At 40.4% G+C, this 17,954-nt stretch overlaps 1 protein-coding gene across 17 annotated transcripts in view; it reads right to left on the minus strand.

Annotated features, from left to right (window-relative positions):
• Nucleotides 1-17,954, minus strand: part of CACNA1C (calcium voltage-gated channel subunit alpha1 C) — a 481,405-nt gene that overhangs the window by 199,545 nt on the left and 263,906 nt on the right. For all 17 annotated transcript variants that reach the window (XM_082784794.1, XM_082784789.1, XM_082784786.1 and 14 more), the window contains exon 4: nt 2,258-2,397. In XM_082784794.1, coding sequence (XP_082640920.1) covers nt 2,258-2,397 — 140 coding nt within the window. The remainder of the gene's footprint in view (nt 1-2,257; nt 2,398-17,954) is intronic.

Raw genomic sequence — 17,954 nt, forward strand, 5'->3', positions numbered from 1 at the left:
CAGCTGCGTCCAAATCACTCAGCTTTCTTCAGCAGCTCCATCAATGGTCAGAAAAAGGTGCCACAACAAAATGTTATGAGCCTGTATTTCTGCACTTTTCTTCCACCTTTCTTTCTTTCTCTTTTTTTTTTTTTTTTCTTTTTTTTTTCTTTTCTATGGGGCTTCCTCCCTTACAAAATATTCAAACATGCTGAAATTTAAATATGATGTCACTGAGGGGCTTCTGACAGCCCCTGGGAAAAGACGACAGGGCAGAATAGGAACAGATGGTATTGCCACATAGATTTTGCAGAGGGGTTGCGGAGAGAAAAAGCAGTGCACAAGGCTAGTCTGCAGTAGTGTATGAGTGAATTTAAACAGATAAACATCAAAGGAACCCATCTGGCCTTGAAGTGGAATCTGTCACTTGAGATTGTTACTATTTAACAGAGACCTTGGGGTCTTGGCCATGTTTATTATACTTGTGTAATCCCTCCCCAGTTACATTTTTTGCTCCCCATCTAGAGACTGAGAGCTGCTGGAGGCAAGAGCAGTTAGAAAAGCTGAGAGATGCAGCTTCTATCATTGGCAGGGGAATTAATTTCAGCCTGCATATCATCTTGCTGATTAACTGCCCTAGTAGGAAAATTGAAGAGGACTGCACTTAAACTAGATGTAATGCCGCCCTGTGATTTCTGGAGCCTTGCTCTCCTGCATTCCAATGGAAGTGGAAGACGTAACACATGCCTGCTCTTTAAAAGGTCTTTCTCATTGAAATTAAAAGGGAAAAATCATATTCATAGTACTTCTCTTCTCCAGTCTTTCTTCACCTTAACAATCCCCACGCAGGTGACATGTCTGAGGACCTTCAAAGGCAGAACCAGCTACGGAACTGGACAATGAAAGGGGAGAGGTTGGGGATTTGACAATTTCTAATGACTACTTTGGTGTGGGATCCTCTGACTGTGGGTAGGAATGAAAGGCAAAGGCAACCATATACTGCTGCAGGCAGAGAAGTTATGCCTGAGGGGGAGATGACTTGTCCTCTCTTCCCCTCACTGGAAACTATCCTTCTGCCCACTTTTCCCCAAGACACTGAAAAGCAGTAGGGAACAGGTAGCACAAAGAAAAGTTTGCTGACATAATTATTTGGGACCATCATTAAACTAGTCGAGATGGACTTTGACTGGGGGCAGGGATTATGAGGAATGTTGATCACTGGGACTGTCCCTTTTAATGCTTTTCCTAGGACCTGATGTAGGATTTCCTTATGGGAAAATGGTGAAAAGACTGAAAGCTTTTGTAGGCAATGAAACTTTTTAACAATGGAGTGGTGGAAGGATGGAGCAAATTACTCAGGAGAAGAAAAACATGTTCTCTCTGTATTCAGGGGCAGTTTATTCTTCATTCCTTCCCTTCAACAACCACTATTCAAAACCCTTGTTTCTCAGCTAGAAAAAGTAGAAGGTGGTTTATTTTGTTTTTATTCAAATAAATTAAATGCCAAGCATGAAAAACACAGAGAAGCATAAGGAGATCAGTTGCATCTTAAAGGGGCAATTTGATCCACAATAGTACAATTAGTCTTTAAAAAAGGTTAAAGCATCCAAAGGGCCAAAATCAAGTGTTGAGATCACCACCAGAACAGTGTGATTGAACAAGAGAATTTATTTCTGTATGAGTATGAAAATTTGAGATTTAAATTTTTCATCCTTCTTTGTGAAAAGTTTACAAGATGGCAGAATTTATTTCTCATTCAACACTAAACTTAATTAAAGGATCTCACCTAGATATTCTTAATATTCGCAAACATGCAAAAAAAAAAAAAAAAGGGAGGGATTTTCTTTCACAGTCATGTTTCAATACTTTACTTTGCCCAGTAGTTTTGCACTACTCCTGTTTTTATTCCTGTTACCAAAGAGCAGTTTAATTTCCATGTCTCGCAAATCACTAAAAGACTTGGAAAAGGCTAAGTAGCAAGGGATGCCAGAGAGAAAATGTACATCAACTGAATGTCAATCCTTATGAATCAAGTTATACCTGCAGAAAACCAGTGGGAGTTACCTGTATTTTTAGATTGGACAGTTACATTTGGCAGAAGGCATGAAGCCTGTAGGGGGGTTAACGTGGCAGGGACAAGCAGTGGTGGTCGTGATGGACAGCAACCCCTAACATCACCCATAAGTAATGGTCCAACCCTCATCCACCCTTGTGCTCCCACAGGTTCCTGGTATCCCCATGTGTGGAGTGCATTCAAAGACAAAATGCTGGTACTCACCCTACGACCACGATTATAAAATCTAGTAAATTCCAGCCATTGCGGAGGTAAGCGTTGGGGTGAAAGAGAAGTCCATATGCTATTACTTTTAAAAATGCTTCCACTGTAAAAATTATGAGAAAGAGATATTCCACTCGTTCCTGGAGAGAAGAGAAGAGAACAAGAAAGACAATGGTTAGCATGAGTTACAAAAACTGGACAAGGATGTTTTCTTCTCTCACCTTCCACCCATGCAGCCTCCACTCCAACCCACTGACTTATCACTTGGGTACATCTAACATGCATGACTTGCCAGAGGACTTCCCTCCTCAAACTTGCATATTCAGCAGCACGTTTGACAGGACAGTGGCAGCAAATTTTGGTTTCATTCTGAAATTTGCTGCCCTTGCCCTGGCATAGAGTGGCCATGACACAAGTGTGTGAAAAGGAGGAGGGCAGAGGCCCTGCAGGCATGTTGCAGTGCTCAGAACTCTGCAGAGAGCAGTGCCAACTGCTGCCATCCCTGCGAATGAGCCATATCCAGTCCTCTTCTACCTCTGGAGAGGAAACACTGCTGGATGCAACGTGGCAGAGAGGAGCAGGGAGAAATAGAGAGGGGCATATATGAGACTGATGGATGTGTCAAACTTTGCCTTCTTTGGGATTCCCTTTTCTTTTGCTGGGAATAGGTAGGCTGACTATTGGTGACAAACAGTTTACAGATCCGGCTGACTAACACAAGAGGCATTTAGTCATGCCATCAGAAGTGTACATGTCCCCCTGAAAAGCGGGCTGCAATTAAGCACATCAGAACAAAGTCACTTCCAGTGACAGTGCAGTCTGATTCAGGACAAGCATGCAGCCCTTTGGAGTCCGTACACAGGCTTGCTGTCTCTCATCTCTGGGTTTTTAGCCCCAGTGTGGAGTGAGAATAGCAGCACTGCAGAAGTGGTAGGGACCTCCATCCAAATAGGAGGGAACTGCAGCATTAGCTAATCACTACAAAAGTGCTGTGTGGAAAGCTGAGTGGGAAATAAGTATGTGAAAACAAGATGACTGCTAAAGGAGACTAGGTCCCTCCAAGGTTAAACTGAGGTTATTAGAAGTTATTAGAAGTTCCCGTTCAAGAAACAAAAGTCCAAAATAAATACAAATTTAAACAGCCTAGGAGGCATTCTTAGCCATATCTTTTAGGATACCCAGAAAGACAATTAGGCAGCTCACTATTTTTTTTTTTTAAGCTCCAAATTGCAGTTGCCATTTATCTCTGTCCAGAAATGTTGCTAAATGCATGCACGACACTTTTCATATGACACAGTAATACCAAATGTGCAGGTTTATGAAAAATCATTTCATCATTTGACTGAGTTGTCCATTTAAACCTCTTCCACTCAGCTCCAGGTAATGAATAGGATCGCACTAACAACTCATTAATCAAAAGCTGTAATACACAGTTAATGGGCATGTTTACATTAACATGTTATTTTACATGCCTGAGAAATTCCACCTGATCGTAGCAGACACGTGCTTGCGCTTTAAAATATTGCTGTCTTCCCTGACATAGTGCTATCACAATGGTTGCAGTATTCCCCAGCATTTGCTATGGGGAATACCTAAAGAAGAACAAGTATTGTTCTGTAGTTATCTGATCCAGTCATAATACTTTTGAACATGCCCACAATACAGAATTTGCTCATCATTGTCCCACACAGAGATAGATCAGGATGCTAAGGATTTTTCTCCATTGAAATCAGAGAAGGAAATAACAGCATACAATACTAATGACTATTACATCCCCAGCTCTGCTTATAGTAAGTGCATTGGTGTATTTAGCCAAGGAATTGGCATCTAAGTGCTAACATCCAGCAGTCCAGCCATAGGCTTGGCTGCAGAAAAGAGCTTTTATACTCCTAGAAGGGACCAACCTGGCAGCCCCTACTTCCTCCACTGTCCCTCACAACTGAACACGTACTAAGTGATGTACTACTCATAGTAAAACAAACACCACCAATCAATCTCGATGCACAAATTCTAAAGTAAGCCAAGCTGTCAGGAGAGCTCTAAAAAAAATCAGACCACATCATTGTGTGATGGGAAGCTTTGGTGCAGCATCTTTGTGCTGCCGCATGCCTCTATCAGTGAGGCAGGACACGGGGCCAGGCTTCGACCCGTGGGACAGGCAGGCAGGCAGCCTGTGGTGCCTCTGGGGCAATGCTGCTGCCGGCTCTGCTCTGGTTTCTGCATCTTCTGTGGCTGCAGCGTTCTGCTGTGCTGGTCTGCCCGGCCAGAAGAGCCTTTCCACTCCATGAATTTCATTGAAATTCCTATAGTAATACAATCAAAAGACCAAGGAAGCAAATACTTGGGAAAATTCTGGAAGAAAAAAATCTTTTTTATTATTATTTAATATTGCACACAGCAGCCAGTATTTCAACACCTAACAGGTTCCATTTGGTTGGGTTTAGGAGCCTCATACCTTTCTGTCCCTGAAGATAGGCCTGTGGGATGATAGGCTCCTGTTTTGCTATTGCAATAAAACTGTTTGTTGAACCATGTTATTGAGGTTATAATATGCCAAAATCTTACACACACATGCGTATGCATATCTGTACACAGCTATATGCTATATCCATACACAACTATGAACTGTTTGAATAAAGTCTTTATAATGCTCTGGTTAAGGTGGAAAGATCCATGAAAATACCATTCTATAAAAGCCTCTGAAATGAACATAAGACACAGAATGCTGAGCAGAGAAGAGAAATTTTATGATCTTCTGCACTTAAATTATGATTTCAGGATCTAAAATTGAAGGAGAAATACTGCCCAACTTAAACAGTGCAGCTGCTCCAAGACCATTTCAGGAAGCTACTCCTGCTTGGAATTGAGAAGAATTTGAAGAGCCTGCCAATTAATTTGCGTTCCCTTTCTTCCGAATGCTGTACAACTCAAGAGCTGTAGCATCATTGCTACAAGCAATGCCATCAAGCCATTGATGAGGTAACATCAATGGGCTTGCAGAACCTTGGGCACATCCCAGTTCTGGTGCCACCTTGCCTGCTGAACTTACAGATGTGACTTACCGCTTCCTGCCTCACGTTAGACATGAGGCGCACCTGAAGCACTTGGCAGCCTCAAAACCATGGACCTGTCTCTGCCAAATGGGATTCTTCACTTCTGGCTGCTCATCCAGAGCTCTGCTCCCACAGATTAGGCAGACTGGGCCTCAGTATTTCAGGCTCCCTTCGTGTCCCCACAGCATCACAAAGTGTCAGTGATCCCAACTCCTCTAAGAAACCAGCTTGGCACCATTTCAAAAGAAATGAGGCTAAAGAAATATCAGGGCTGCCTCCTAGCTTCTGGGCAGGAAAGGAGATACCAGCAGCTCTGCCCCTTAAAGCTTGTACCCAAACCACAGCATCAAAGGAGAGCAAACATTTTGGAGCTCTACAAAAGAGGGTACAATATTTTTTCAATTGTGTTTGAAAAGGGAACAGTGCTGATGTGGCTGGGACACATGAAAATTATTGCAGGTTGCAGAATTACAAAGCAGGAGCTTTCTGCTTGGACAGCAGTGATGAAAATATTTCAAAAAGGAGAGAGAGAGAAAAAAAAAAAAGCAAACTATGAGTGGAAGAAGATGAGGGATGAAAGTTTTCTAAAATTTGCTTGTCTCTGGAGCATACACAGATGTTTGGGGGCTGGCTCCGCCACCGTTCCTTTTTGTTTTTGTTTTTCATTAGAGATACAGGACATGAGCATCAGCTACCCTAGCTGATAGACTAGCCAGCACTAATGCTGCCAAGAAACAAATTGTACATTGTCTTACTCTTAACAGAGAAACAAACAGTAACTTACTGTTGAGCCTCTAAGACATATTTCCGAAAGAGGATTACTGTATTAAGTACGAAGCCTCCCTAATCCCATGTGCTTTCTGAAGACGTCATTGGTTTGTTTTTGTTTTTAATTTTTAAACTGTACCTAATAACATCTTGGGTTCATAGGAGTCTGAAAACAGGAAATCCCAGCAAAGTACTGAAGGGTGCCATGAGGTTTTCCTCCCATCATGACAGGGTTGAGTAGACCAGCGCTGTTTCTGAAAAAACAGTCTCCAGAATCTTTCGCTGTATCTTGATCCTTGGCTCTCCAAACCCCAACCACACAGCAGCACTGCTAGGTCATAACATTTTCTTTGCAAGAGTCACTCAGGGCTTCAATCAGTCTGGACCCCACATTTCATACACCCCAGTCCAGAGGGGTGGCAACCTGAAATTCAGTCACTACAGGTTTTCTCATACATCGCTGTCTCTCTGTTAGCACCCAGCTCTGCTTGTTACAAACTATGTTTAAAAAAACATATCTCATATATTTGAAGCAATGCACCGCAAGCCCTGCACAGCTAGGACCTTTACAAAGCTGCCTGTTTGACCTTAGACCAAGTTACGTCAGTGTCTGCATTATTATTCCCCAGTGCTTCCCCAACATAACAGAATACATTTCTTCAGTAATGCAAACACTCAGTTATCCAAGGAAAACAACAGTATTTTAACAGCCTCTGTCATATAGGATGTTTTGGCATTAATTGTATAAATAGGCTCTGAGAGCACTCAGACATTTTCCTAGTAGGGAAAACAATCTTTTGCTGATTGGAAGTAGGGCGACTGAGCTGTGGAGCTGGGAAAGATGGTCCAGAGGCTTTGCACAAAAGGTGCCTTGTTTTTGTATTACAAATTACCATCACATCTGAGATATGGAGACCCTGGCTGTGTAAATATGCTGACCTGAAGGGTACTGTTAGCATTAATAACTGACCTTTGGTGTGGAAGAGCCACATATGCACACTTAAAGGATCAATTCAACAAAGCAGATGTTGAGACAGGTTTGTTGACACCAAGTTACTTCTGGATGTGTCCAGTTACTCAAGAGACATTTTCAGCTAAGTATGCATGAAAATAGTACACAAACATGTGAAGGAATGAACGAACGTGAACGAACATGTTTGGACTTTTTTAACTCCTGAGAACTACTGTCACTGTGGAAAGCATTGATCATTTCTAATTCATTTGATAAAAAGAAAGGACTGATAAGATAGCGTATAGATGAACATAACTTATTTTGCTGCTATACTGTGGTTCCTGAAACACAGCATCCCTGCTCCCCCAAAAATCAAGCAAAAGAACACTATCTAATTTTACCTGACTAGGACAACAGAAGCCTGCAGAAGGAAGCTGGTGGCTATCACTCCGCTAAACATAACCCCTTGTGCTGCTGAACAGAAGTCAGAACAGCTTCTGAAAGGCTAGATTTCCAAATATGATCAGCACTGCCTTCGGTCCATTCCAACCAAAGGCAGTGCCTATACGACAGGCTTTTCTGCGAGCAAAGTTAAACACATACCGAGTGCTGCAGAAATACCACCTTCAACTAACAGCCGTAAATGGGAGATACTGTCATCTGCTGCGACTTTAAAGATGCACGACATTAGAAGAATAAACCAGATGAGTGCAGAATTCCTGCTAATCTGAAACGAGCAATTATAAAACAGATATGTAGTGCAAGCCAGCCTTCAGTATTTGATAATTTACAACACGCCCATGATCCACTTAAAGAACTTCCATGGAATTCAACAGAAGCGAGGATACTAATAGTTTTGAATGATCACAGACCTGATCCACATGCACTATATCCAACTGTTCCTTGGCAAATCAACAAATACTTCATGCGTACGCAGCCCTCTTTCAGGATCTAGTCAAAGCTCTTTTTTTTTCCCCTCTCACTCTCTCTCTCTTTTTTTTTTTTTTTTTTTTTTTACACAAAATTTTGGCTAGGATCAAATGGACGTTATATATGGATTCAGCAGAACTACGTTTTGTGTCAGAATCCAATTGTAATACAAAGCCAAGGTACAAGGGGGTCACTACCCTCTGCTAGGCAACTTGCAACAAATATACTTCCTCTTTCAGTGAGCCACACGTTCCTTATAAACGTAAAACAAAATACAGATGATAAATGCCATTACTATTCTATTTATCAACATTTCACCTACAATTTTACTAATAGAAGTGGAGAAACAGGCTCTGGCTATACAGAATAATGTATTTATTGGGAATCCTACATTTCTGAAGGGGTTCACATGCCAAGATTATTTGGACTGCAATAGGAGAGAGATTTTGAAGCCTAAATCCTGGAGAAAACATAAATTTGAAGCCATAAATGCTGGAGAAGATTCTGATCAACTTTTGAAGACAGCTCTGCTTTGAGCAGGAATTCGGACTAGACAGGCCTCCAAAGTCCCTTTCAACCTACATTTTTCTAAGAATCTATATGCGTATTTTATCATTCTAAATGGATCTGTAGTCCTCAAAACAACCTAACAAACCAGCTATTTCCTTTCCAATAACACATCAGCGCTTTCCAGCTGAATGCCTCATTCTCTATCATCGAGATGGTCAGACATGTGCCTTTCTAGATTCACATAAAGGATTATGCATCCAATTGGACTTCAAATTTGGACTCTGGTGCTGATTAAACGATGTCTAACCAATAGAAGATCTTCCTTTATGGTTTTTGGCTAGCAATAGCAGAAATCTCTTGGGTATTCTTGCTCTAGATTTTTTCTTTTTTGTACTGAAAGAGAACAATAACATTCTACCTATACGTGATTGAAAGCCAAGCCAGAGAATATGCTCCTTATGGGTTCAGTTTTATTTTGGTGCAACAAAGAATTGAAGCCATCCAAACAACCTATGTACAAACATTCAAACCTGAAAGGCTCTGAAGAGTCAAAAATAAGTCATGTCCTAGTTCCTTTTGTTTTGGTCCACTGCTCTGATTAAATTCAAATGAACTGTCACTTTATATTCTGATCAGACCAGTAAGAGATTACCCTTCCAGGGGGAAGCAACATTAGGGAAGGTAGCATAAGGTTTATGACTCATTTTTTTGTGAGAGCCTCATTTAGGATCTCTGGATAGGAATTAAAAGCTGGCTAGGTGTTGTGCTGTTACCGTGCCTAGGAACAAAATTCACCCCTAGAAGAAAGCTTTTTACTAGTTTCCCTTATGCAGTTTCAGAGGCAGTCTGGTACCTTTTCCCAAGGTTAAAACAGCCATTTGAAACACCACAGTCAATTGTCCATCTACCAACCACTGATTAAGGACAGGGTACCAGAAGCATCCATTTAAATCAGAGCAGCTTCAGCATGACAGCTACATCTAATAGATCATCACAAGGCATATCATGTCTCATTCAGCTCCTAAAATGGCTCAAATAAGTTAGACATTGACTATTCAACACGCTCAGGTGTTTGCATTTGCTCAGGCGTGCAATAAAATATACAAGTCTATCAGCCATAAAACATTTCAGTGCCCATTTTATTAACTTAAAAAAATTATTATTAATATTTAAAAAACACAGCTCCCTCTAGCCTAACCTTGCTGTGCTCAAAACCATGTTAGTGTTAAATATTGAATACTTTGTTGGCAGGCAGAACAGTAAGATCCCATTACATAGATCCCATTTCAGGGGGAATTAAAAAAAAAAATCCATTTAAACCACTTGTTCATTAGGACTGTTTCTAAAAGGCCTTTCAGCAAAAGACACATGAGCATGCTTGCTTCTGAAAATAGGATACATGATCTTAGCAATGACTGCTCTAATGATCTTATTGCTTTGTTCCATATACACCCTAAAGTTATAGGTGTGGAGTTCTCCTCATCCTATATTCATAATCTGATCATGATTATATGATCAGTGCTTTGAGCACATTATTTCTCAATGAGTTTCTAAACTTTACTGCGGCAGTAAAAATGCTCAACAAAGGCGAATCCCTGTCCCCAAGAGATTTATTAATTTTAAGTCAATCACATGATTTCAGGGCCAGACTGATGCTGTTTTAACTGCCTGGAATCAACATTATCACAACTACAGTTTATTTACCTTGTAACTTTAAGCTGCTGTCACGTGCAGTGGTACACCAAGGAACCTTCAGGTTTGTAACTAGTCAACTTTTCTAAGAGCCCACTAAAAATTGGGCTGAAGAACAGAGGACTGAATTTCCAACAAAACTCAACATGTGAACAGTGAATTCCTTTGGAAATGTGCCTATAAATAATACTTCCCTTGTGCCAAGGGTTTTTATAATCCCCTCGTGGACAAGGGGTGTGGAGTTGTGTTCCATATTAATTTAATGAAGTATCTGTTCTCTTAGAAAGCTTTTTTTTTGTTTTGTTTTTGTTTTTGTTTTTTGTTTTGTTTTTTCTTTCTTTCTTTCTTTCTTTTTAAAAATGACATGGACCTACAAGGTTTTGAGTAATCCCAGTATATGCCAGGTTAGACTAAAATATAGACTAAACCAGGCAGAATTTTGCTACTAATTTTAACATGGAAAATATTGTCCTCTTACAAGGTGAGTTGGTAATTGTCTGCAGGATGAATTCCCCATTTCTCTAACTTCTCAGGAAACCTTCCCAAAATGGCCTTGCAGGGGCAGCCCAGCAACACTGCACCATGCACCTCTGGCACGGGCCCTTGCCACAGGGCGTGCTTTAAGGTGAGGACAGGGCTAGCAGAGGAAGGATGAGGACAGATGTCAGCAAATGTGAAACCATGGCCACATCCAGCACAATTAGACCTTCTCTGAGCTACCCCTAACTACTGTAGGCCCAGACTAGGAACTGCAGAGACACGAGGGACCCCCTGCAGAAATCCTGCCCTGAGCCTCTGCTGGAACGCACCACTGAGCACAGACTTTTCTCTGACTGACCACCCAGAAGAGCTCCTCAAATCCCACTTTTAAAAGATTTCTGTCAAATGCATTTTAATCCAATCACTCTTGGGCATTTTATGATTCTCTAATTTATGTTTTTAATCTACTACAATTCTTTTATAATTGTTTGTGCAGTGCAGTGACGCCTGACAGAGAATGCTTTATAAATAAATTGAATTTATGACTATTTATAACCTCTCCCTCTTGAAATTTCTAAGCAAATAGATGGGTCCCACAGTTCAATTTTTCATGCTCTGGGGTTGGGGTCTCTCTGTGCACATTCATATGAACACACAATAGATACACAATAGAGAGAGAGAGAAAAAAAAAGAGAGAGATTGAACGTGTATGTGTGTGACCTTTTCTTTCCATGAGTAACTTAAGGGCATATTTAACATTCTGTTCACACTGCTCATGGCAGACAGGAAAAACACAACTGAAGGGAATGAAAAATGAAAAGTCCTTGCAGCTTCTCCATCTCAGCCTCTATCTTTCTTTCTGTGGGGCAAAGGATTCGAGGTTTTGTTTACCACCCCTGAGTAAGTTTCTCTTCGTTTGCTTGCCGCTTGAACGGACAGGGCACATAAAATGAGGCAGCTATAAGGACCTTTGACAACCAGCACATAAAACTCATTTTATTTCCTTAATGGAAGTCTAATTGGTAATTAAAAACATGACTGTGACCTGTGCAGTACCCAGAGAACAGAAACGAACTTCATTTTAAACAGATAAAGCTCACAAGGCTATACAGCTCTGCATAGTAGCAAGATTTCTTCTGGGCCAGAAGTGAAAGAAATGCTTCAGTTTCCTTCAGGTTTTGCTAATTTACGCTTACCAAAAAGCCCAAGCAACCAATATTATTTGCCAGTTCTCCTGTTCCTTGGTTTGGCTGCCACCAACCACTCTGCCCACCCTCAAGACAGTGGCTGCGGGTGTCAAGACAGGCCCAGTGCCTGGAAGCTGGGCACCAGAATTCAGATTCCTCATCCCTCCTGTCAGACTGAGGCACTTATTTTCATTTCTTGTAAGACAACCATATATTTCATCCTCACACGTGTGTGTATTGCAGGTGTAAAGGGGACAAGTAATACTTTTGCCAAGCAGTACCACCTTCCATCCAGTTAGGCTGGAACTAGGTGGCAACGAGGTGCGACCTCAGCCCCTGGCAGAGGCAGGACACTGGGATACCCTCACAAAGCCTGCAGCACTTCTTGGGTGGGTGCAGATTAATGCAGGGTTGTGTCATAACGAAATATTTGGATTTGTTTCAGCAAACCCAAACACACGGATAAGGAATGTTAAAACGTTTTTGTTCAATAAAAATATTTAAATGTAATGCACTCTTATTTCTGCACTAAAACTAAGAACTTCCCTTTAAGGGTGGGCAAGAGGGCAATATCACACACAGAACACTTTAACTTTTCATTCACTTATTCAGCAAAACCAGATTTTGAAATATCAGAATTTCCCAGAGAATGCAGATTTCCACCAGCCTGAGAAAACCAGCAAAAAGCAAGACGGAAAATGGAAAGAAGAGAAACATCTCTGAAATGGGTTAGTGCATGCTAATACATTTAGTTCATTAAAAATAAGGAAAAAGGATTTTAATGAATTTCAGGCATTAATAAGGAATGAACACTGCACTGGCACCATCTTTTGCAAGCGAAAAGTCTGAAAATAACTGCAGTGAGCTACTAATTTTCATGCTGCTCCGAGAAGAAGAGAGGCAAGCAATGTACTTGTGTTTTCTCTTGCTATGATAAACCCTTACAACAATATTTATTCTCATGTAGATAAACTTAAAATTAAAATTGAGAAAAATATTGCACTCTGGACAGGGAAAGGTCAGGAATGTTATTAATATCCTATAACGCTGTTTAATTAAACTCAGCTTGATTAGCTTCTGGCTAGTTTGCAAACAGGCATGCTCTTCCTACATTCCCTGGCTTCAGGGGTGGCTTTATCCCCTGCAAGTAATGCAGGCTGCAGGCTCTCTGTCTAATGGGAAAAGTAGGTTTCAGCTGGCCTGTCTGAAAAACCTAAAATCCCACCCCTAACCAGAATTCCCTTTCTTCAGTTACAGGCAAATCTTTATTAAGCCCATTGCTGAGGAGGTCACCCCCGGTGAAATGATCTCGAAGAACTCAGCCAGATTTCCTCTACGTCAGACAGACTACCGCTCCGGGCTGGCAAACATTTTGCCAAATGGACTTGGATTTCAAAGATTTTGTGTTCACTTGATGAAAATAAGATGTTACACACTTTGTGTTTTCACTTACTCTTTTCCCAAGGCTCCCTCTCTCTTCAATCACCCTCAGGCTCTAAGCAAACAGGATTCATATTGATCTGCCTGAAAATTATTTTTAATGCTATTAATGTTATAGGCTGCTGTACTGGATGTCTCCCAAGTTTTTCATCCTTACTAGTTGTTCTGACTGATCTATAATACACTAAAACCATCACTTTTACCTTGCTGCTGGCCAAATCCCAACTCACACCGCTGAAATAAAAGACAGCCGATGCCTGCACTGGAACTCATTCTGGTGGGGCATAAGTGTTCTCTTGTGCTCAGTACATACTCTTCATAGCCTTGCAGACACTGCACAGTCTCATCCTATGACATTTTTTGGCTTTTTATCCCTCCCTTCCCCCACTCTGCTTTTTGTACATTTTAGGTCATGCATATTAAAGTTGGTCTCATTGCTGCCAGCACAAAAGTGACAGGAGCTGGATGAACTCCTGGATGCTGTTTTAAGACAATTATTCTCTTATCATACCATTATCGCCCAGTCAAACACGCAATGATCACTGTGTTTAAAAAAAGACTTACATTTTAAATTCAAAAACATCAAATCAAACTATACATTTAATATTGGAAAAAGTAATACCTTAAAGGAATGGTATGATATGGCATAGCATGGTATGTCAAAGCTTTTAAGATGCATAATAAGCTTAACATCACTTAAAAAAAAAAAAAAAAAAAAAAAAAAAGTGGGTGTAAAAATACAGATTTTGCAAATGCTTAAGAAATCCGTCATGGAACAAATTAAAAATTAATTATGTGGACAAAATTTTCACCAACTTCTAGCAGGTCTGCATGATCAGGAATTGAGTAAGTACAGTAGGCTTTGGTCCACTAACACCAGAAATGTTCTCCTATAGAGACATTAAATAGAAATACATAGTTTTGAGGATTTTAATGTTTTCTTATAATCATCTACAAACTGTGCTAAGGCAGCATTGCGCTAATGTTTGAGAACGCAATGGTGAAACTGCCTAAAAACTAAAATTAAATGAAATAAGTTATTATTTACAGAACAACATAAAGGTTCAGAAAAGGAACAGACACAGAAACGGTGAAAAAAAAATATATAAATTTCATTCTGTGTTAACTAAAACTCTGTGGTACCCATAGTAATGCACTGATGGAAAGAGAACAAGTTGTACAGATAATAAGCATTGCCAAATTTAAAGTTTCTTGTGATCCTTTCAAAGGCTGTAGGAACAAACTCAGCAACCTTTTTTTTTTTTTTTCTTTCCTTTTTTTTATATATAGAATATTTTATTGATGGAAAAAGACTTTGTGATTAAGTTTTACAAACATTTTTGTTTTGTTGAAATATTTTCATTTTAATCAAACAGTCTAAAGTGAAAATTTCCAAAACTATTTCTCTCTCTTATAACTGTTCCCTCATTATAGGATAATCAGGCTTCACAAAGATGAGGAAAAGCATTAGTAGGATAACATGTCACAAGGACTTGTCCCATGCCCCTGAGCTTGACTCCACTAGCTACGTTCCACAGCTCATCTTCTAGGCACACTATCTGTCACTTGCATGTACTTTCTTTCACTTTCCCATGAAATGCAGCAAAGTGAGACAGCAAACTACTCATTTTCACAAGGAAATAAAACAAAAGAAGCACATGTGACTAGGAATTCACTGGTCTTTGGCAAAGGGGACATGAAATAACTAGAGAGAATTTTTTAATTTTAATGACAGACATGAGGACTGACAATGAAATCTGTTGTATAACTTGACATATGTGAGACTAGTAGGGCTAAAATATCCCACATGTCTTCCAGAACTGATTGAAATGATGGGATCACCAGGAATAAGTTTGTCTCATCACCATAGTAGTGCTTTAGACCTTCAGAAAAGGCTCTAGAGGCTACAGTTGATTAGAGACTATGACTCAAAGTCATGCTATTGCAAAACAAATAAAAGCACACATCATGCTGGGATGCATAAACAAACGTACAAACCACAAGACGCAAGAACAAATCCTTCTGCTATAGTCAGAGGTGAAAGTTCTGCTGAAAGTCTGTGAATGAAGGAATACAGGGATGGACTGGAGAGGGTGCAGGGGAGAGCAATGAGGACCTTGTGAAGCACAGAAAAGTGATCTGAAAGATTGTTTTGAGGCTGATCTGCATAGAGAAGACAAAACAAGGCTACAGACTGCTACAGAGATGCAGCAAATAACTCTTTTCCCTTCATTGACTTTGCACAGGGCAGAAAGTAATGGCTTTACGATGGGACAAGGGAACTTCAGAATGGACAATGAGGAAGCCTTTCTTTGAGATGCCAGTACTTGTAATAGGGCTGTGCCAGAGTACAATGGCCTGGAAATGCATGGAGTTTAAATTGCTGGAGGTTAAATATTTTGGTGCCAGAAAATGGACTAAATGGCCTCTCAAAGTATCTTCTAGCCTTAAATACTGCAGTCCTGAGGATCTAATAGGCCACAACCCAGCCAGATTTGTCTCATCAGGGAGGCAGCTGTCTATTGGTTTTGGACAGAAAGACACCAGGGGACAATCTTCTGTATTCATGAGTAAATAGCCTTTCAAAAATGACTTTGACACTCTTACAACTAAGCAGATCTATGCAAGAAATCTGTTAGTCATTTGGGATTTCAAGGAATGCCTCCGTATGTCATCATTTGAAAAAGTAGCTCAATAGCTCTCTTGGGGGAAACAGAATTCAGGCTTCTCCCCAGGGCTGATCAGTTTAGAAATGCCATTGCCATCACCCTGGAATGGAGTATGCTTTTCTGTTCTTATGGCTTAGTTTCATAGTTTTCTAAGATTACATTGTAGAAGCCAATTTAACCAGAGGGATTTTCCCTCTCTGAGAAGATGCTCCAGTATTATTGTTCTGACTGATTCTCATCTGGATTGCTGATATTCATGGTAGAAATTTCACTTCCTTAGTGGATCTGCCTCTGAAGGACTTTTGGAAACATGACCTTGTGAATGTTTAGTCGTCTTTTGATCTCTTCTGCTTTGGTCCACAGAGCCCCTGTAGCAGAAATATAGGAGCTTTGCTGAGTATATTTTTAATTAATCTTGGACTTAGAGAAATTTGAGGATTAGTGGATTGCCGAACTCCTTATGTCTCTGGAGCAATGCTGGAGTTTCCCTGTTACAAACAGCAGAGAAAGAATCAGCAGTTGTTGAGAATCTGGCTTAGGACACTGAATCTACTGATTTCCGTAGATCTGAGAAGCCTTCAAAGCAGCATAGTACTGGCTTGCATAAACACAGTTTCCTTCATCCAATGATTGTGCTAAACTTCACAGACAGTAATGAATGAATTAAAATATAAATCATACCACATGGGCAAGAGAGAAACTGCCTCTAGTTCATAACCGGGAAAATTGAGCAATACACAGGATAAAGGTATCTGAAGATTTGAGGTCTTCAAATTCCATTATGGGACAGGCTGATTATTTATTTATTTTAGTTTTTCAAAGACACCAAGTGCTTTGTTGACTAATTGGAGTGAAGATGCCTCCAGGGATAGGAACTTGGAACACTGACTTGGCTGACTTAACCAGCTAATGAGCTAATAACAACTTAGAGAAGATGAAATCCTGACAAGCATTAAAAATAAAAAAAAAAAAAAAAAAAAAAAAAAAAAAATGTCTAAATGTTTGGAAATCTTTGATTAACTCCTGGTGGATGAAAATTACGATGTTGCTGTCTTTGCCCCTCTTTGTCCCCCTCAGTTGCTACCACCATACACTTTACCTTTTGTTTCTGCCATCTTTCTCTCCTTCTATCTTTTGTTGTTGTTCTTGTTTTGTATTCCACTTTTCCTCACATACAAGCATTTTCAGAGGTTCAGCTGAAACTGCAGGCATCTGGGTGTCCCAAATGCAAGCTGTCCAAAATGGAAGGACAAATTTGGAAATTGAACCTTCCTGATCACCGCCCTTGTGACAAAATCACAAGTGGGGTGGATGGGATCCTGGGGGAATACGCTGTTATTCCACACTGAAGATAAAGTCTACATACCAGGGTATGTTTGTGAGGTGTCGAAGAAACTTCATTATCTGAAAAGTTTTTTTTTTTCTGGGTCACTTCTCTAAGCTATTCCAATCTATAGTGCGATACCAATACATGTTTAGTGACGTTTGCATTGTTACAACAAAGGATACCAAGACATTGTAAGTGCAACTACAGTGCTGATAGAGATGAGAAGCACCAGCATTCCTTCTCAAACAGCAAATTATACATGACCAATAAAATAATTGACTATTTTGTCAAAACCAGTCTAGCAGCCTTCCATTGCCATGCTGGTTAAAAATGGGGAATATATGACAATGATATGTGACAGCATAATGATTTTATCATATTGTAGCTGGTATGTAGTTTCATTTACTAAAAACTTACTGCTCTTTGGTCCACAATCGAATACTGGCTGGGGTGCAGACGGTGTAGATACACCCCATTTACCCTTCCTCGCCAGGGAGGGAGCTGTAGCACTTGTTGGCCCAGCAGAGATACGCAGCTCCATTTACAAACCCTGCCTCGGATGGGCTGCAAGGGTCACAGTGCAGTTCAGAGCCAGACCCTCTGTGTTAGTCTGCTGCTCCTCCTGCCTGTGGCTGTGTGGGATTTTTGCTGAGAGACCAAAATCTCCCTTGCAAAATTACGATTCAGTT

This window comes from Aythya marila, assembly GCF_965140915.1.
Source record: "Aythya marila genome assembly, chromosome: 1".
Classification (NCBI taxonomy): Eukaryota; Metazoa; Chordata; class Aves; order Anseriformes; family Anatidae; genus Aythya; species Aythya marila.